At 40.2% G+C, this 21,815-nt stretch overlaps 2 protein-coding genes across 38 annotated transcripts in view; one reads left to right on the forward strand and one right to left on the reverse strand.

Annotated features, from left to right (window-relative positions):
* dlgap2b (discs, large (Drosophila) homolog-associated protein 2b) overlaps nt 1–11,686 on the forward strand; it is an 87,665-nt gene extending 75,979 nt beyond the window's left edge. For all 14 annotated transcript variants that reach the window (XM_031861504.1, XM_031861501.1, XM_031861502.1 and 11 more), the window contains 3 exons: nt 81–172; nt 1,837–1,989; nt 3,491–11,686. In XM_031861504.1, coding sequence (XP_031717364.1) covers nt 81–172; nt 1,837–1,989; nt 3,491–3,706 — 461 coding nt within the window. In that variant the 3' untranslated portion in view covers nt 3,707–11,686. The remainder of the gene's footprint in view (nt 1–80; nt 173–1,836; nt 1,990–3,490) is intronic.
* Nucleotides 11,687–12,493: 807 nt separating this feature from the next.
* ptprk (protein tyrosine phosphatase receptor type K) overlaps nt 12,494–21,815 on the reverse strand; it is a 63,186-nt gene continuing 53,864 nt past the window's right edge. For 9 of the 24 annotated variants that reach the window (XM_031861474.1, XM_031861470.1, XM_031861478.1 and 6 more), the window contains 13 exons: nt 21,565–21,601; nt 21,370–21,467; nt 20,802–20,918; nt 20,407–20,561; nt 20,113–20,248; nt 19,343–19,492; nt 18,684–18,857; nt 17,849–17,866; nt 17,125–17,256; nt 16,356–16,484; nt 16,074–16,237; nt 15,484–15,619; nt 12,494–15,376 (listed from right to left, as the gene is read on the reverse strand). In XM_031861474.1, coding sequence (XP_031717334.1) covers nt 15,323–15,376; nt 15,484–15,619; nt 16,074–16,237; nt 16,356–16,484; nt 17,125–17,256; nt 17,849–17,866; nt 18,684–18,857; nt 19,343–19,492; nt 20,113–20,248; nt 20,407–20,561; nt 20,802–20,918; nt 21,370–21,467; nt 21,565–21,601 — 1,500 coding nt within the window. In that variant the 3' untranslated portion in view covers nt 12,494–15,322. The remainder of the gene's footprint in view (nt 15,377–15,483; nt 15,620–16,073; nt 16,238–16,355; nt 16,485–17,124; nt 17,257–17,848; nt 17,867–18,683; nt 18,858–19,342; nt 19,493–20,112; nt 20,249–20,406; nt 20,562–20,801; nt 20,919–21,369; nt 21,468–21,564; nt 21,602–21,815) is intronic. The other 15 variants (XM_031861476.1, XM_031861492.1, XM_031861491.1 and 12 more) reach the window with 4 other exon arrangements.

Raw genomic sequence — 21,815 nt, forward strand, 5'->3', positions numbered from 1 at the left:
TCGCTCTCTATCTCTCGCTCTCTCTCTCTCTCTATGTGTGCGTGTGTGTGTGTGTGTGTGTGTGTGTGTGTGTCCACCAGTCCTAGGAAAAATCCGGAGTGCAGTGGGAAGTGCTCAGCTACTGATGTCTCAAAAGTTTCAGCAGTTTTACTGGCTATGTCAGCAGAATCTGGTGAGTAGCATGTGTGTGTTAATAAAAACACCGTATTGACCGACATGCTGTCAATATGTTGCATGGAAAACCCCAAAGATCAGGGTTAAACTTGTTGATAGGCTTGTCTTTGTCAGAGCTCCGAAGGTGCTCGGCCTGGCGCTGCACTTGTGCTCCTTCCAGAAATAGAACCACATAGATCAATAGTGAAGCAGTCCCTCTGCCGCTATTGACCCCACAGTAAACGAAAGGGGAATTCCAATAGGTTGCAGCACCTGTGTTGAGGCGATCCATTAGTGGAGGCAGCAGTTTGAGCAGGATCTCAGAGTTTGAATAATGGACCGCCACGCCTTCTCACTGTTTAGCCCTCATGTCGACTCGAAACTCAGACCTTTTCAAATGCTAACTATTAATAGCGTCAGCATATATATCAGACTATGATAGTGTCCTCAGTGGGAATGTTTCTGCAGATACAGTAGAGGTGAAAGTATAGTGAAAAGAGACAGGCAGGCACTTAATCACACCTCACTAAAGCGTAGCTAATTGTTTGAGTGAAATTCAAAACCTTGTGGAGGTGGTTGAAATCTACCTGCTCTCTCACTGCCTTGTGTGTTGTTGTTTTTTCGTGCATTTGTGTGTGTGTGTGCCTTAACTCTGTGCATTGCTCTCTCTTGGATGGTTTCAGGCCGCACTCTCTCTCCCCGTAGATAATAAGATGATGAATTAAGTCCAACATTGGTTGTGACAAGCCTGAGATTGCCCTGAGCTTTCAAACGTGTCTGAATGAGAGAATGACTCTGTTTCCCTTCTGGACCGTGGAGGGACTGCACGATGTGTCTGTAAAAAGCTCCAAACGTGCTTTGAAGTTTGACTTGACAGACCTTGTCTTGGTCTAAGATCACACTAGTTCTGTGTTTACTGTCTGTGGTGATGAGCACATGTCTGTGTGTGGCTGCATGATGAGTGTGACCTGTGGTTTGCAGTTGACAGTAGGGAACAGCGGTGCATCACATGAATGCAGCAACATTGAGCACCGCATTTTCGTCATTTAAATTGTAAAGATAACACAGATAATTTTGCAAAATTATAGTAGAATGAAATAACGGTATATTATTTATTTCGACAAAAACATGTAATGACATGTAATTTGTGCACAAACAGCATTTCCTTCCCCCATGCATTCTGTCCTCACTGCATGGGACCGTAAATATGACCTTTAATAATTATTAATCATAGTTTTTGCCCCAGCACACAATAGACCAACTCAGCTGTTAAAAAAGAAGACACAACGAAAGGCAGTAAAGGGAGTAAGGTTGAGTTAATGAACCAATGTTGGTGCTGTGCTGCCACACAGTGGTGGGAATGGTGAGGTGGCTATGAGTAGCAAAATGTCCTGAAAATGAAGGCTGTAGTTTAAAACACAGATTTAGTATTTAAGTATTTCATTTCTTTTCCAATTATTTAGAAAATGTTTAGCTTATTTTTGTTGCTTTTTAATTTAAGTATGATGCATGTGGTATAATGCTGGTTGAGAACAGGTAGTACAAGGCTAAGGTTCTCTATTGTAGTTTGTTTAGTTTTGTTAGTGTTCTGCAATCCTGCACATACCAAAGAAGGACAGTACTTGAGTATTGTCTTGAGTACAAAACAACCCACTACATTGTGTACTCTTACTGTCTCTTCAGGACCCCAGTGCCATGCCCAGACCCACATCTCAGGACCTGGCTGGATTCTGGGACCTCTTGCAGCTTTCCATTGATGACGTCACTGCCAAGTTTGATGAGCTGCAGCAGATCAAGAGCAACCAGTGGCAGCTGGTGGAGAGCCCAGATAAGAAGGTAAAACTGGATCCATACACTCATTACAATTAGTCTTAATGGGTTCCAGACGAACTCGCTCAGCTTTTGAAGAAACTACACTAACAACATCTGCCTTCCTTTTATAGGCTTGTGACCAGTAGGAGGTTAATCGTTCCTGTCTTAACACTGCAGGGACAACTATTAGGAGGCAACACCAGTTCAGCCTAGACGGCTATAGCGTCTTCTAAAATGTTTTCCTTTAAAAAAAAAGAAAAAAAGAACTTCAGTTGAGTCTATTTGTGAACAATTTGGGACTAATTCTATCTGTCAGATCTGTATTCTCCATATTTATCTGTAAGTAAAATAGTTTTGACAAACAGGCTACATATTCTAGCTACTGACATACAATTGATAGCATTTTTAAAAATTTGATTTCAAAGCATGTCACTCTACAAAATGAAAAACATACAGCATTAAGAATATCAAACCATCCAGTTAAATCGCCAATACCCAACAGCTGAAATAAACGCACATTTGTAAGAGTGGTTCTTGTAGATGAGGATCCTTCAGGGCACTCGGATAATTATCTCCACGCTACAGTTGTAGTTGTAAGAGAGTTATTTACCTCCAGCAGTTAATAGGCACATTGCAAGCTCCATGAAGCCGAGCCCAAACAGTGACACAGATGCTCTGTATTGGGCTTCTCTCCTTCAAGTACACTTTTACACTAACGCCAGTTTGCCTTGCACTCGAAAGCTTCTGTGAGTGCTGGGTTAAGATTTGTAGGTCGTGTGGGTCAAATTTTAACGCCTTTACAGGTAAATGTTTGTAAACGGTAATGTTGTGGCTACATAACCAGTTTATATTTTCTGTAGTGTTTCTAGATGCCTTTCACATGAATGTCTTTCCTGGTAAATAAATATACAGGGCCTCAGCAATGGGGAGAAGGATGAATTCTCACTATTGAGGCAAAGTGGCCTCGGTCTGTCCACGACACACATGTACCCAAGATACCAAGAGTTCATATGTTAAAGGCTCACATTTATCCAAGGCTGTGCACTGCGTAGTGATAACAACTCCTATTCGCATTTAATTGACCTGTCCTGATTCAACATGTATCATGCTCTCCCCGGTCAATCTGCTGGTTAATATTGAGCTGAATAAATAGTCTCTCTTGTTTTTCTATAATGAGAAAATATACAATGACCAAACTTAAACAATATAAAAATGACCTCACTAGAATGAAAACAATAATGCTTCTGTAAGCTTTATTATGTGTAAAGGAAGTGTTTTCTGACAACGTTTGTCGTGTTTTCACTTCTACTTTATAGCAGAACAGTTATCAAAGAGGATGACTAGATAAATGTATTTCTAATCTATAATATCTGGCACACATCGTCACGCCTAACAATTGTTGCTGTACACCATTGATTAAGATGCATTGTTTGGTTTGCACTCCTCCCCTGTGAGTCATCCTGTTCTGTCAGATACATTGCAATAACAATAAGCTTTGTTTAACCACCTCATTCTGTGTCCTAAGGAGCGAAAGTGGCCACCACCTTTGCCAAAGCGGCCATCCAAGGGGCGTGGTGGTATAATGCGAGAGCGCTCTCTGGACCTTCAGGACCGCCAGCGACAGGAAGCCCGCAGACGCCTCATGGCTGCCAAACGAGCAGCTTCTTTCAGACAGAACTCAGTCACAGAGAGGGCAGACAGCATCGAGATCTACATCCCTGAAGCCCAGACACGGCTTTGAGGTCCACGGATTCATCCTAAGCTCCTCTTGTTCACCTCCACCCAAAATCAGCTCGTCACAACCAGTCCGCTGTCGTCATCTGTCATCGCTCCACCACTTTTTCATAATTTGTCGCCATTCTCTGGGTTGTCCCTGCTGAAGCTACACTAGGCAAGATTGCAGTTGTAAACGCATCCTTTTTTTAGCAGTTTAAACGACAAAGTGGCACGGCCATGAGGAAGAACGCCCAATCTCTCCCTGAGTAAGATGTCCCATAATTCAGGTTGTTTTCCCACAGAAAGTGAATGAAGCTCAAAACTGAGAAAATGGGACACACCAGCATTTGACTTTCTTCCTCTTTCCCTTTTGGTAAAACATGTATCACAGGCCAGCTGGGTTGTTAAACATGAGCCACTAACAGTTGAACAGTGAAGTTGCCTAGTGTAGCTATAATGAGAATACATCCCATATCCCAAAATAAACATTTCACCACTTTTTTTTCAATTTCATTTCAGCAACATTATGTCAAGTCAGTCATTTATTTGGTCACAACCATTACTGTTACAACTCCAGTCTTCATCTCCACTGTGAGTAAGGGTAATGCTATACGTGCCACATTCAAAGGGAAACACAAAGTGCCAGTTTTCTAGACTTTCTCACCAGCAACAATGGTCTTGGGCTGGAGCTCCCTGTGTGAAGGAACAGCGGCAGCAGAGATTGATGTTTCCCACAGTGACGTATCTTAGCGAGGCAAAAAAAAAAAAAAAAAGCCTTTGATATACGTTGAATATTGCCTAACTGCTGAAGGTTCACACTTTACACACAGCCTTTTCTATGGAGGTGGCTAAAAACCTGGTGCCGTGGTCGATCAATTTCCTGCCAGTCTGCGGTAGAACGGTATTAAAAATGTTTGACAGCGTGTCTGAGGTGCTGCACAACTTATATCATCCATCCATCTTTAACCAGGCATGCTGCAGCTGCTGACCAGTGTTGCTGAATGAGATCAGAAAATAAGGCTAAAAATCCTAGACCACATTTATTCATTTTCATTCATTTAACACCCGCCCCCCCCCACCCCCCCTCTTAGGAGTATACATTTTAAAGCTATGTGCGTTATTTGCTGCTGGATACATTTCCATTGCAGAACAAATATGAATTATTAACAAAAGAAAAACAGTTTTGCGCAGCCCGGAAGAGGTGACTGTATCAAACAATGCATTTTGCACCTTATAATATTCATGTTTGTATTTCCAAGGGAAATGTAGTTTATGAAGCTCATGTGATATTGTTGCAGTTGAATTGCAAGGACAGAAATGGAAACTTTACTACAGAATTTCATGTTACTCTATCGGTCATATAACCTGCACCTTGTGTTGTTTTGTTTACATTTCCTTCTGATGGCATTCGGGCCGCTCGTAATTACAATATTGTGATTCTAACACTTTGAATTCTTACAGTATCTATCATATGACCAGCATCACGATCTACGGTATGCGTTTCGTATTTAAAGTTGAAACAGTTGTGGGTTCATTTGACGGTGCGTTTGTCTTGCTAACAGAAACCATATCTCATAACACACAAGAAAACACTTCAGTTGTTATTCTTTGATCTGCTCATGTAGTCTAGGAAAGACAGGTGCAAATGACACTTTAACAATATTCAGTTACTATAGTAAATGGTGCTGCTTTTTACTCTGAAACTGTTGTCCTTTACCCAGTCCTATGTGCACGCACACACACACACACACACACACTCAAGGACTTTTTAAACAGAGATTTATTAACATGGTGCCCGTTGTCTCTCCGATGACTTGTGGTAGATTGTGACTTTAGAAAAGATCATCTTTGCAATGCTCTTGCCCTCAGTGATTCAAATGAGGAGAAGGTTTTTACGGTTTCACTTCCTTTCTATAACATGCAAAGAGGTCCGTGATATTAGCTTATCAGATGGGAGAGGTTACAGGCTTTGACATTCCACCAACCTTAAAGTAAAATTGAATATGCCCACCCTGAGCCAAGGGCATACTGCTAGCTGAACAGACTGCACTGTACCTGTCCATATGTCATATCACAGCAACAATGCTTCCCTAACATTTGCGGTACATGCGTACATTCATCCTCATTTGCCAATCTAATAGTTTATTAAAACAAATGTCGACACAGGGCCAATAGAATTATGCTGCATACAGTGTTTAATGTTTCCCTTTTTGTTGTAATTAGAATAGCACTCAGTCGGGGAGGGGCACTGTGTAAATACATGTGTGAGGGAGTGAGGCGTACTTGTTGGGATTATGATGTTTTTGTTTTTTGTTTTGCTTGCGTTGAGGCTTGTATTGACCAATAGCTTTTACTTTGTGACATGTCTTCATCAGCGCGAAATCTGAAACCCTTACCTTACCAGATGGCCTTAACCAAAACACTCATGAATGTAGAGCCCCTAATGATGCAAAAAAAAACAACTTCCCAGGAGATGAGCAGCTGCTGAAAATCTATTTTCCAAATTCCATTTAAATTGGACAAACTCTTACTTTTTAGTTTGATTAAACTCAATTCAGTCTTTCTGATTCATTCGGTTAATTTTCAGATGAAATATTAAAGGGCACAAAAAAACACATAGTGACAACATGCCAGGTCACTGAAGGCAGTACTTCCTTTCACACTGATTTCAGGTTTCCCACAGGATGTACAGACGTGTGTGCCATTACTGAAACTAAACACGTGTCTCTCAGAATAGATTGTCTTGTTTCAATGCATGTACAAAGTTGACTCCTAGTAGGATCAATTCAATCAGGTTCCAATAATGAATAGATTATAAATATTACATTCACTAGTCCTTGTAGTACACAATTAAAATACAGATACAGAATTATTTATGTGAAGAATATTTCCTGATACTTTTACACAGAGTTCTATATGTAGACTGTGAGAATTAGTACCACTTTTCTGTGGAGTTTAGATTTATACGCACCAATAATTATATTTACAAGACTGGATGTCTTGTTGTTTCACCTTCTTCTAACCAAATTATAGTTTTAGTAGTTTAATTGATATCGCTTTACTGTACATATACGGTGCCCCAGTATACACTGAAGGACTAGTAATTGAAGGGAAGAATACTTTGCCTAAAAACATCATGTGCATTATATAATTACAGAGACTGATAAAATAGCAAGGGCTTACTCTTAACTTCAATGATATAATTTTCTTAAAAATACAGTATCTTTTTCCACTGAGGGGCTTTACCTCCAGCATTGAGACGCCATTCATATCGTATTTCAGAGAAGAAGGATCCAACTGAGTGTGGCTGATTCCATTTAATTACCCTCCTTAGACAGGAAGCTAAATGATTTGAAGTCATCTCAGCTCATTAAACCTTTTCCTCTTCATTCAATCTGAAGAATAGATTGGCAATTCATCTTGGACAAATTACAGTGCTTCAATGTTTTGTGTTTCAGTACTTCATTTCTGCACTTTCAGAATTTGTCAAGAGAGGGCCCACTTCTCCCATTACAATTTGATGTGCAGTGTCACACGCTACGGTGTTTCTCATGTGACATTTTTGCACTTTACAGTCAATTCAGTTTCTCTTCTTCTATTTTATTGCCACTGCTATCTTCTATCTCCCCTGTACGTTTATGAGTACCACCATCTTCACTCATCTTTTGGATAGAATACTGTTGGAAATATGAAAGTCCTCGTTTGTTTACTGGTTCCTTTCTAAGTCTTAACCCCGGAGGAACTAACAACAGCTTCTCTCAACTCTGACAACAGTCGATGGGCTACTTTTAACGGTTCTACTGCTCTTCCACCTGACTGAAAGTCATGCAAATCAAGTCTACTTCCCACAGACTGCATACTGTGATTCCATCATGTTTACTACTCGATGATCTGGTACTCATCATCATCAATCCAGGCTCTCCTTTGTGTACTTTCTAGTTTGTGCTTGTGTTTGCTAGAATTTTCCTTGAGGGCTGTTTCAATCATCTCCACTTTCCAACCATAGGCATGAGTCAAATCTATAGAGTGTTGGGAGCTGGTAATGAGGTTGGTTTAGCACATCAAAAAGGACCTTTTCTGCTTGGTCAACTTGGTCTAGCGCCAACATTAAAGCCTGGCGGAAACCAAGTGGGAGAGGGATTGACAGGAACCAGGCTCACAACCTCTCCGTCACTGGCTTAAATGAAAAATTATGTCACTTTGGCTGTTTTTGCACCAATCACCTGTCGCTAAGACTGATAGCAGACGCAAAGATGTCCTCAAAAGTCACAGGGACACCAGGTGCAGCGAGTGCGAGTGTACACTATTACCATAAGCGTGACATGAAACACACAATATAATGTGTTTTTGTGGTATCAAGCAGGGCTATTCTATAATCATACCATTTTCCTGTTGTTTTATACTTTAGGATGACTCAAGGTCAGTGCGGCATCTCTGACGAAACGCTAAATATTTTTCTTTTGCATCTATGTTTCATATTTGACCCACCATGCTATATGAGCGGCTTAGGAGTTTGGCAATTATGTACATGACAAATCCTCAGGTGCCTTACAGTTTAATTATCACATGACTCTGTGAGTGAATGTTTTGGGTTGAGATATATGTGAAAGGATTTCAACACCTCTTTGAGTGCAGGTTTGTCCGTGATACCGTTACAAAGGGCTGGAAACTGGGCTGGGTCGGCTGCAGAAAAGGAATTTACATTTATATTTGACTAATCAAACGTCCTACTGTAATAAACCACAGCACAATACAGTCTCGAGGATATCAAAGGAGGATTTGCTAACTTTTATGTTTTTGGTTCAGATTATGCAGATGTTCTGCTACCATTCACCATGATACAGTTACATTTTTTAGAATTGGATTTATGTATTATGACAGCGTATACAGCTCCATTAAAAACAAAAGAGAATTGTAGAATATCAGTGTATTTCTGGGAGCGGAGATGACATCTCAGAGTGCACATTTATTTTAGCAAATCATTTCTTTAAAAGGTCTTTTATCTATTTTTCCTCCTAGCTGTGATATTGTAATCTTGGGATGTTTTTTTTTGCCTTTTTGGCATCTACATCTACATCTACAGAATCTGGAGACTGACAAAACTTGACCAGCCAAAAAGTGCAATAGTGTTTTCATACAACGACGGGCAGGCGATCACCTACAGCTATTTACCTCACGGTTAAGTGTTCTAGCAAACATGGTATAGTAGGAGTAGTTGTAATCTCCACAGGAACACTTTGTCATGCCTGTGTACTATGCAGTGGTACATCTGTGGGGCGGCAGAGCTTGCAGGCCCCGGTGCAGATCACCTTTCATTTACAGAGCACTGAAAGCACGCCGTCGATCGTGCTTTTACACTACAGGAGCAAAACGTGTGCTGCCATAACCATCCAGTACTCAATCCTATATACGTCCATGATCACTTAGTTACTTTATGCCAATCTACAGTATCTAGTGTGAAGAAAAGGTCAGCTAACTTTCAATAATACTCTAAAATGATTCACATGGATGTGATGAGTTAAGGGTCACTTTTCCTCGTTAAGACAACTGTTTATGCTTTGTACAACACAGCTTGCAGCACCATATTTTAGACTAACATCCTTTATTAGTTGTCCGAAAGATAAACCTCAGAGAAGTTTGTAAAGGTGCTGAATCAACCAACTTCTCTCCTTGTACCTTTCCTAAATTTGCTTTATTTTTGTTTATTTATTCTGACAATCAGCACACACCAAAACTATCAAATGCACACACACACACATACACACTACAACAGCATGTCATATTCTATCCTCAAGATAAAAGTCCTGAGTTTCCTTTATACGCATCTTGAGGACGTCTTTACAGACTCCATTCAATTTTCATAGAAAGCTTTTCTCCTCGTTTTAGATACAGTTGCACTGCAAAGATGTCTTTCTATTGCTTGCTCTCTCTTCTCATAAATCATGTGACTTTTGATGACATGGATCAGAGTTTTGCTTGTTGTCACAAGCCAAACAGATGTCATGCAAGTAACACTGGGCTGTGTATCTGCTCCTCAAGCAATAAGCCTAATTTAGATATTTAGGTTAGCTTTTCCTCCTGATCTTTAGACTCCTGATTAACCTAAATCTGAGGGCTGTTACAGTATCGTTTAGGTGGATGTCGCTGCTTAACTGTTTGACATTTTGGGAAATATGCATATTCGCTGTCTAGGCCAGAGTTAGATAAGTCACTTGATACCACTCTCATATGTTTCTGTTAAATGTGAATCTGAAGCTAGCAGCTGGCTAGCTTAGCTTGGTATAAAGCCTGGAAACAGGGAGACGGCTTTTGGCTTCTGTCCAAAAGTAACCAAATCGCCCTAAAATCAGCTCTAAAGCTCAATATTTAACTTGATTTGTCTTGTTTGTTTCATCCATATCTTTACAGCTAAGCTAACGTATTGTGGTAAAACAGTCTGCCTGTGGCTGCCCCGAGGTATCAAAATCCACCTAAAAACACCTCAATAATTACCAAGTTATATATGTTTCTTCAATCTATACGTAAAAAGTGAAAAAAAGACACATTGTGGTTTTATAGGAGTTGTATTGGTTTATTTCTTGGCTAACTAGGCAAAGTGACTAGCTGTTTCCCCCGCCATGAGACGGTTAGCGTAGCTTAGCCATAAAGGCTGAAAACGGTAAACAGCTAGTCCGCCACATACCCAAATCGATCAGCATAAAAACCACAAATTGTCATCAATCAACATAGATTTTTGTAGGAAATTAACAAGCAAGATATTGTATCTTAATTAGGGAGCTTTGGGGACGCTGGTAGGCCTATTTTGTTACCAGGCTAGCCGGTTCCAGTCTTTTAGCTGAGCTAACTTGTCCTGGTGGCTGTAGCTTCGTACAGGTTCAATCTTTTCAACTATCTAAGAAAGCAAATAAGCATATTTACCAAAATGTTTTAAAGTATTCCTTTGAATAGGCGAATTTTTTGCTTTGGTCACGTTAAATCAGAACTTTTTTAGGCAATGTAGAAGCTTGCATGTAACATTTTGTCATACTTAATATCTATAAGTCCTTTCTTAGTTTGATTTCATAAGTTATTCTTATTTTTTTTTTTACTTGTGACCTCAGTGCCCATCTGCAGAGTTAAGGGCCTGAGTCAGTGTGAATCAGCCTACATTGCCTCTGAAGGACAGTTATACTAGTTTACACCGCTGCTCGTCTCTGCACCAATTCTTCATGATCACAACCAGAATCGACAGGCATATGTTGTCCACATTTGCATATTTTTTGGGGGGAATTGCTTGTGACGGTATAACTGGGAGGAAAAAATGTTTCTGAATCTGTGCTGTTCTTTTTTTTGTTTCAGTGTTTTATGAGGGGAGAGAGAAGTCACAATTCTGTTTGCCTTTGGTGGAGAAATGTCTTGTGTCGTGGCTGTGGGTAGAAGTAACAGAAGGCCTCTTATGGGTTTTGCAATGTGACATGAGAAAAAATGTACAGCATAAAAGGTTTGTGGTTAGCTTACAACTATTTTGAATTGTTAGATATATCAATAATGAGGATAAATATAATGCCAAATATTCAGTATTTGTACAGAAATATACATATATAAATATATAATATATACCTAATTTAAATGGAACTATTTTCCGCTCTTGACCATGTTTCTGTTATTTAACGTTCCTTTGTCAACATTATTTTATAAGATCTTCAGATAGCATGCAGGATAGTGAAAATGAATGTATTATTTAGTGTTTCATTGCTGTTCAGTATTACAGCATTCTACAGATCAGTTTGTGTTTGTAAGAATAATTTAAGCTGAATATTTCATTTCTAGATTTGTTTACTTATAAATGAATTGTAAACTTTCTTTTTTTTTTTTTTAAATTCAAGGTTCTGAAATGGATAACAGTTTATATCATTTCATTATTTTTCTGCTTTATCAACGTGGCTCAGTATATTTTGCCTCTTCTAAGTACTGCTATCAACCATCTGTTGTAAATAATTATGCAAATTAAACTTTTTGAAGAAAACAGGATGGCTGTGAGAGAGCGCTTTCTTCTTTCCGCTATGAGGACCGGGAGTTTGGAGAGGCTTCGGTGATGCAGCTGTACCAGGAAGTAGACAAGCCATGTGGGATTTTAGCTCAAAGGCAAGGTTATTCATGGGGAATTACTAAAACCCAGATAAAGTGTTCATTCTCTGGAATAACTCCCTGAGGATCAATACAATAAGAAATGGAAAGACGCTCGCTGAGCGGTAATCCAAGTGTTGTGTCTTATTACATGTCTAGCTCTTAGTTACAACTGTGATGATTTAAATAAATCAAGTGATCTTATTGGTGAATGACAGACAGTAAACTACCGTATATGATATCCCTCTGGCCTGCTTGGTGTCCCTGCAAAGTCTTAAGGTCCTGGTACTGTGCATGCCGGTTTACAGTCATGGGTTACTGGGACACTTAATGTTAACACAGGTGTTTCCAGTTGTACCGATGAGGGAAGCCCTGCCCACCAGTGACATCGTGTCACAGCAGGAAGAGCACAGCATTGAATGATGTTTGCGTACGATTGAATTTGGCAGTTTCAAGGCACTGGTGTCGCGTCTTGGGACAACTTCAGTGGAACTTTATCATTCCTGCAATGACAAGTCAAAATGTCTACGGTGAAAAAGTTCTGTTCGACCGATAAGTATAGGCACCAGACCGGAGAGGGCCGTCACTACTACACAGATTCACATGTTTGTGATGACAAATACTGACTTCATCTTACCTTCTGCTATATTTCACAGAGGTGTCTTCCATTCTAATCAGCATGAGAGAAAACAGCGCTCCACACAGGTTGTAATTAAACAAGTGGTCTTTATTACAGCAAAGAAGCCAAACATTACAGACAAGAATAATTATGAACCATGAATATCTATACTCAAGACTGGCCTCTCATCCAGACACCTGCTTCATTCACTACTCTTGAGGGCCATTACTTCAGATATATTACGGAGGAATTATTGGCATCTTAGCATGATTAGCTCCTTAGTTTTTCCCTTATGCGTGTAGTTAAGAAGGTTGATTTACTGCATTAATTGTCTGTTGACACTCGCCATTCTTTTCTGTCTCTCTGCATGCTATAGAGATGGCACTCCGTTTACTCCAACTGGCAAACTGTATTACCATCGTGAGTTCTCTCTCCCTCCTTTGGGTCGGACACAAATCTGCAGAAATAAACAGAAATGTGATGTTCCACCAAAAGAATAAAGTTTTGTAATCAGAGGACACTTTTATGCTTTTTTTTAAAAACAATATCTGTTAAAATCTGAAGTTGCGCCCTACAGGAGTACAATCTCTGACTTTTTTTTTTATCTACAACAGAACTAATGTTCTGACATTGTGTCCATCATCTCTACTGTTCATCCAACAATAGAGCCTTTTTAGAGTTCTCATGATAGCCTATTTACAATAACACCCTTAACAGTAGACCCGGGGCTACTCTTCTTCCAACCAAGTGGAACCTCTGACATTTTATTTACAATAAAGTGTGTTATTTAGATTTTTTTTTTTTTTCTTAATCCGCTTGAGCTCAACAGAAACACATCTGATATTTGGTAAGACCGCAAAGCCTCACAAAGAATTCATGAAGCATTGTGATTCATAAAACACATTGAGTCATGGTCCAAACGGTCTTTAAACATTGATCGTCCATGAGAAACGCATTCAACAAAGCCCTGGTTTGCGATCTAAGATACTGTTAAAATGCTTGTATCAAACAAGGAAATTCAAATGATTAGGCACAATACATGTTTTTGTTTCACATTCCTGCATGTTTCACTCACTAAGCCTGTTTGCATCACTCAGTCCGTGTGTATTCAGGGATAATGGCGAGCAGGATATGATGAGGACAAACAGCTTATCCCGACTAGGACATTGGAGCTATTATCCAAAAATACCCTGTGCATGTAAATGCACCGATGTTCTACTGACCACAAACAAGAGCAATGGGCTTTTACACAAATAAACCACGGTAACATCACAGAGAGTTTCATTAAGTGAAAACAAGACAATACTACTGAATTCCACCTAGATACTGAAAAACTACTTCTAATGCTTTAATATACAGCTTCAGTCAGGGGTTCTTAAACTTCTCTTCGCGAAACCCAAATTGAGCCGATGTAGCCTTTTACCTCAGGACCCTCTGTGGGCTGGTTTGATCATACTTAACGCTCTCACCGCTCCGGAGGAAACAGACTGGCAGCCCATTTTGCGTCCCGACTCGCAGTTTAAGAAGCGCTGGTGGCAGAGTAAACATGGGATGAAGAATGATTGTTCTTACAAGCAATGCAAGTAAACAAACAATAAATACAAACAATGTGCTTTATCCATATAGACATATTTACACAAAGTCTTTGGCTTATGAATAAACATCAGCTACAAAATAATAACAAAAAGTGTTGGCAACCAGTGCACAAAACGAACGAGGCCTGGGGTCAGTTCACTTCCGAGTCCATTCAAAGCAAAAATAGAACTTCCCAAATCTCTCCATTCTCGGGTTTTTTGAAATGAAACATCCCATTTTTGAATTGGCTGAATTGAAAGTGCATTGGGCCCGGCCCTGAAACAAACATGATTATGCTAATGTGACATGGTTGACCAAAAATCTTAAGTGTTCCAATTTTTACAATTTAGGGTACAAAGAAGACTTCAAAACTTCTCTCCAGTCGATCGATAAAAGATGCAACAAATCAGCGCTGCAAGTGACTGCGGGGAAACATAAACAATGACACATTTCACACTTTCTTTGAACGTATACATTTTAGTGAAAATCCTACACTAATCATGTTTCAAGTTGCCACTTCATGATGTCGTAAAAAAAAATACAATGGAAAGCCTTCTACTCCTCATGTACACTTCCTGTTTTAGTTCCACTGTCAGTCTAATTCTTACATTGACATTTAGGGTGTTTTCTATGTGTTCTGTTATCTGACAACCTACTGTGTGTGTAACCAATGAAAATGGGTTCAGAGTGGCTTTCATGTACTTAAATACATAATGTTCTGACTCAGGAAAATAACAGGAAGATGCTGCTGATGTATGGATTAGAAAAAGAAGCATTCACAGAGTTTGGCCAGGCAGTAACATCACGTTTCTTGTTCTTATACAAAAGTACTTGCTGCAAATATTCAAACATCACCATGATGAGATGGCCAACACTGTCTAGTTACTCACAAATGATGAGCATGAGAGCAGGAATGCGGGGCCACTGAAAACTTGCAGTTATTCAAAAGCTGTGGTTGCAGTTGGGGGGGGGGGGGGAAGAGACATCTACAGTGCACATTGGGTACTGCAGCTGAAACAGCATGAGGCATCAAATCCATGGGAGGGAGGGAGGGGCTAAACATTTAAATGAGGCCCAAAACATACAGGGCCCCACTGGCACTCAAAAAGCTGTACAATAAGCATAAAGGAGTAAGAGGAGTAACACCTCCCTCTCTGTTGCACTCCTTCTGTTAAAAGTCTGTTTCCCTTTGTTTGGATTTAAGGAGCCGATTTCCACTTGTAGGGACGCAAAATGGGTGCTACAGAACGGCCGCCACAGAGGGGAGTCGGGACCAAGTGAAAGCAAAGGATCCAACACGTGGGAAGTGAAAAGATCTTCTGCTCTTCTTCTCTCCTTTGTTTAGGAGGACTCGATGAACTCCAGGGACAGGTCGTAGCAGAAGCGGTACTGTTCCTGGAGCAGAACACAGACAGACAAACTGACCTTAATATCTGGGCGATCACATGTTCATATTTTTGGTTCAATCTTTGACAAAGTCTGATATGTTTGTATTTTCTCACCGGAGTATCCACCATGTTGGGTTTGCTGTTCCTCAGGGTCTTCACGGCGTGGAAGACGTCGACCACACTCTGTCTCTTGGCCATCTCACACACAATGCTGCTGGCACAGAAAACGCCACTACGCCCGCCTCCATTCCTGCAAACACACAGAGAGTAATACAGAGATATGTGACACAGTATAATATTTCATATGCAGTGTTGCCACCTCTCCCAGTGCTCATTGCACTGATGTTTTGGCACACAGGTAACAAATCATCCTGCTCGTCAGTAAAAGCTTGTGCATCATCAGACAAAGAGACATTCTGTTTAAAGAGAGGTGTCACTCTGAGTGAGTTTCATGAGTCATTAACACTTTCTATACGAATCATCAAATGGTGCCAAGATAACTGGTATTAACTACCATTCCTCAAGTGGATAGAAGTCCTTGTCGGCCACTGCTAGATCATTTTTTCGCTTCTTTTGTAGTAAAAAAAGTCAACAGACTTCTCTTTTGTTCCTTACAGTGCTACAGATTGTTTTTCACAAACAAACTCTTACTAAATAACAGAAAGTAAAGTACATGGGATTTTGTACGTTCGGCGTGAACTCACAGGCAATGCACGATGGTTCTTCCCTCTCCCTCCTCTCCCTCACGCTGCCACTGGTCGACCTGCAAGATCAGTTTCAGGAAGGAGCGTTTGGAGGCGGGGACTTCCCTGTGTCCCGCCCACCCCAGGTACTGAAACTGACGGACCATCAGGTAGCCTTCCTGTGGCTGAAAAGATCAAACAACACACACATTTATTGGAATGGATTCTATTATATATATCAATATCTATCTCTATATAGGAGACTGATGAGTTACCACATAAACACAATATTAATCTACTAACCCTGGTGAGGTTGCAGACTCTGAAGAGTCTACTGATCACATCGCAGTCCATTGAGCAGGACATACATTCCACCTGGACCGGACCATAACGCAGCGTGCCCTCCTCCGGCCAGTACTGAGGGCAACCCTGCTTAGAAACAGTGACAGCATTTAGAGACAACAATAAAAACAGAGAGAAACAGCAAGAAATAACAGTGGAAAAATTTAATATTGTAAGTAAACTATTATTTTCCTATATGTTGTTTGGCTTATGCCTATTTGAGGCCTTGGTGAGCAGAGGACCACTTTCTACCCTTGTAGACCGTAAAAGTCTGTTAATATATGCTGACCTCTGTGGTGTTGACTTTGAGGATAGACATTTTAAGCCAATATTAGCATTTTAATACAAATTTGCAATAACCGCAAGACAGGGTTATCTCCTCCAGTATTATAAAGGTTTCTCTCTGGTCAGACTGGAGTTTAATTTGATTTTTATTTGACACAGCTGACCCCAGTAATTGTTCCAGAGCGGTCTGCAAGAGCTTTTACTTCCCGGTTGATTATTCTTGGTTCTGACTGTTGGATCTATCAGATATCATTGTTTGTTTTCCTGCTTATAATATCATGTAGGTGGTATTTTAGTTAATTGTGCCTGTATGTTATAGTATGATAAAGTTATAAAAAGTTATACTATATTGTTGTTATTAAGAGTTGTACAACAGTGACAGATATTTCACATTATGTAATGTGTTAGTCATGACACTAACTAAGCCAAGACTAAAGTGAATTACCTGAGCCAGGTCGATCTCATTCAGCATCACCAAACTGGTACATCCGTAGTCGTAAACCAGACGCCAAAAGTCTTTGACAGAGTTAGGCAAAGGATGCTGGGTAACGATGAATGCAGCAGGCTGTCTGTAGCTCTGCAGGAAACAAGACAACAGAAATAATGTCAGGCCTTTCATACAAACAGAGGTGTCATTTCACAATGTGAAGCAATAAGTTATGTTCTCTGTTTTTTACATCTTTCTTTCTCTCTCTCTCATTCATACTGTATTGTGGGACAGCAAGCAACACGGGTGATGTTTGGTCACATGATCATGCAGTGGGCCTATTAAATGTGAAGGTGGGAGCATGCTTTACATTTACAAATACACTGTGCGTACCGTACATCTAGATCTACATCTAATGGGGCCAGTTTACTTTATGTTCAGTTAAAAATGTCTCCAATGGCAAAGATGTCAGACACACAATAAAATCAACCAAAAGACTAAAGTTTCTGTTGACATAACAAACTGACTGAACTGAAAGTGAACTGAGCCCGACTCATCCTGAATGAAAATGTGCAGCCAGATGTGAGACATGGGAGTGGATGATGTTGGTGACTTGAGGGGTCGGGGTCAGGTTTAGGATTGAGGGTGTGAATGGCTTTGCTAAATATGAACCTGGTGGCAGAATGACACTGAAGCCATGAAACAAATCCAGTGTTGGAGATTTGAAGTGAAATCCCATTACCTGGAACTCCTCTGAGAGCTTGGTTAGAGAGAGGCCAAAGGTAAGTGACTTAACTTTAAATATAAACTTTTGAAAATTGGAAAGTTTTACAGCAATTACAGTATTTTTGTCCTCCAACAGCTTTGGAGAGAAGCCAGGTTTCTTTCCACACCATGCATATATTACACTTTGTGTTTCGACCATTATCATACTATATCTACAGCCCACCCCTTACTATCTTCCCCTCTGCCTGTTCTAGCAGACCTGCTAATCAACATTAAACAGTAAGACAGGCAATGACCAGATATTGCCATCTTACCTTAAATTTCAACCTACTTAATGACTTTGTTGTTCAAGTCATGGTACATGGGCAACGTGTTGTCAATGCAAACAATGTCCTGCAACAACGAGGCTGTTACTGATCGGGTGGTGGCCAGAGAAGCTAGTGGTCTTTTCAGAACCTGGATTTGTCTCTAGACTTCTGCTGCTAAAACCACAAACACAGCATCACACAAACAGGGAGGGGAGTCTGTGTGCGTTGTCTGCATAAGCATATATGCAGAAATATCTGCATGTACACGTGTTTCTCTTCATCATTTGTGTATAACTTCTTAAACAGCGTGTGTCATTTTCAACAACTATTTGATTGCAGTTTGGGACATCATACACAGTTTTTTAAATACTTTTTCACATTGCATAAATTTAAATTGTGTTAAAGCAACACATCTGTCTAAAAGGCTCCACATGTTCTCGTCAAAAAAAAGAACACACACGGTGTGAAATGTCCCAAACCGCTCTCGCTGGATGTGTTGAAAATAACACAACCTTAATGTATGTGCGTGTGTTCTACACTTACATCCATCAGAGCAGCATTAATGTAGTTGCTGCTTTCTCCGTCTATCGTAATAAGGAAGGGAAGGCATCTGTCAGGAGGAAGGCCGTCCATAAAGCGGTTCTTGTCTTGGTTTCTAGGCAACAATGCGATGCTGCAGTCTTCAGGCTGAGGCTGAGGAGTCACCGAGTTTAACGTCTGAACAAAGAGAGACAGATATACAATATGAAAGTTAGTGCACAAGCAGAGTTATTCGATTAATTCTCGTACTTATCCACTTATTTTGTCTGGCTATATTTGGACGCTGTGTCTGACATTTTCGTAGCTTCCTCTTGGATGCATGCTTACAATCTGCCGCCTGTTTGCAATGTTTTAACAGAGACTGACTCACACAACATTACATTGGCGCTGCGCAATTACCCTTGCAAGCTGCAGCGTGCTCCCTCCATACTGGACCAATTTCAAAAATTGTTGTCCCAATTAGTCAGTCGGACACAAAAACATGGGAAAATAGGTTTTTTTCAGCTTCAAAAAATGTTAAAGTTACTCTTTACGTTCAGCTGCACAGCTTTATTGTAAATGTAAAAAATGCAATAACACAGTTGTTTTGCTTTGTTTCTGACCATTCAGAAGATAGGATTGTTACTTTTAGGGTGGAAGACACAGATTGTATTTAGGTTTACCTGGAACTCATCCTTCAGATGGGACGAGTTGGTCTGCGAGTCGATGCGGATCAGCTCATAAAAAGCAGCTTTGAACTCGCAGACTGGTATAGCTGTTTCTCCACATAGACACGCCTCCAGAATGGCATCGTGGATGAATATATACTGCTCCTGAAGACATCAAATTCAAGACATTTATGTTATTATATTTCACTCCGAGATAAAAACATTGACAAACAATTAAACACACAGAACGTGTCACGTGGGGAACACGAGCAGCTGTGATGCCGAATGAAAGTGAGCATGCCGACACTTTGAGTGGGTGACTACCGATGGGACGTGGAGCTATGAACGAGATGACATGATGACTGTCGAGCTTTGGTTTACTTCACTCAGTCCACACAGGAAATTGAATGTGAATTGAATGCTGCTTTAGTGAATGGCTGTGAATTTCTTTGTTATGATAGATGACATGAACTGTTGTTACACTGCTACAGACTCAAATTCTGTACATTTTGCAATGTTCACTGATGGTATAAAAAACATCATGATGATTTCATGAAAGATGATTTCATGCATGGAGCATGTGGTCCCTATGTAATCAAAATAATATGTTTTGCCTCGTTGTCTCCAGAGATCCAACGTGTAGGAAATTAATTTTGTTTATGTAATGACATGAACGGGTGGCAGATAGATGCCGTCACCTCAGCCTGCAAAGATGCTGATGGCTGAGTCTTACGCTTTTATTGTCTGAGATGTGGATGCAGATGGAGGATGGGTAATGCAGTCACCTCAGTCTGTACCATGTTGATCCTCCTAGAGCGAAGAGCCTTCACACAGTTGTAGATGTCGACCACACCTTCTCTCTCCGCCATGTCCAACATGATGTCGATTACTATGAAGCAGCCTGTCCGCCCTGCTCCAGCACTGCAGAGAGACACACCCACAGAGAAATCATTCTTCAAGGCAATACTTGAGAGAGATAAGCCTATTTATTTCTTACTATGGTATGTATATTTAAGATATAAGGGTGTATATTAATCATGTGTGCTGGAGTATGAAAACGTCTTTATGTATTTCTATACCTGCAGTGGACCACAATTGGACCAGCAGACGGTGGATTTGAGATTTTAACTCTGCGGATGAAGGAAAGTAGTCCTGTGGCGTGATATGGAACTCCGTGATCAGGCCAGCCTGTGAAGTGGAACTGCTTGACTTCCCGTACCTCGTTGAAACCACGCTGAGATAGAGACAAAAGACATCTTTAGATTACATTTAATGGAGCCCGTCGTTATGTATTCAGCCGTTGAATATGACTGAAACCTGTGCTGAACTCACACAGAAGAGATAAACACTCAACTAGTTCCACATATTTTAGGTACAAGCATTTAAGTATTTAACAATGATGTTAATTATGCTTAGCTCAAAATGAAAACAAAACAAAATGATGCAAAATGTAAGCTAAACATATTGTACTCACCCTCTCCAGCGTAAATGTGCGGACCACATATTCAGCAAGAGGTTCAACCTCCACAAACGTCACCTTGAAGTCTCCGTACACCTCTGCATCGTCTGGCCAATACTTATAGCACTTAACCTGTCAAAAACAGCATTTCACATTTAATCAAATACAGTATAGTGATTATAATATGTGTTCAAAGACCTGGGTCAAGTGGCAGATACAGCTTCTTACGTATTACAAAAAATACAATATAATTCCCTAAATATTGCAGATTTACCAATAAAACCGCAGCACAGCAGAGACACATTTCTTTGCACCAGTCATATACAGTTTTTTTATTCAATTATCACCAATTCAAATGACATCAACACCAACAAAAATACTTCAAAAGAATATTTTTCAGTGTTTTTCTGGTGTATGTGCTAAAGCTACTTCAAAATGTTACATGATTCTGATTTATTATATATTATCTGGCTATGCAAATTGTCAAAAGGGCCCGAATAATCTGTGTAAAACACATTTAACAACTATGGGGCGCCAGGAAAGATGCCTTGCCCAGTTCCACCGCACGAGAAGAGGAACTTACCCGTCCAACCTCCACCAGATTGGTTACCATGACGATGCAGGCCGACTGTTCCTGCCACACCATCCTCCAGAAGTCGTACACGGTCTCATGAACAGGACCTTCACACAGACACAGAGACACACACGGTCAGCACTGTGTATGGTTTCTATAGTGTGAAGAAAACTGAAGTTATGAAGAAATGTTTCAGTGTCTTACCCTGAGTAGCAATGTAGTGACTTGGTCTCTGGTAGCCCTGAAAACAAAACACCATCAATCTATTATCACAGTTCAAGACGTCCAGAGTGCAGCATTATAACTGTCCAAACTAATCTGGAAGCTTGTTCTCACCCGTGGAGATAGAAAGATTATGGAGCTGAAGTTAACAGAAATAATTTGATGATATAATGAATGTAGTTGTCATCTTTTGGGATACATTTACAGTGTGTATTCTAAGTCTTGAGGTATGT

This window comes from Anarrhichthys ocellatus, unplaced genomic scaffold, assembly GCF_004355925.1.
Source record: "Anarrhichthys ocellatus isolate YVR2014 unplaced genomic scaffold, GSC_Weel_1.0 scaffold25, whole genome shotgun sequence".
Taxonomy (NCBI): domain Eukaryota; kingdom Metazoa; phylum Chordata; class Actinopteri; order Perciformes; family Anarhichadidae; genus Anarrhichthys; species Anarrhichthys ocellatus.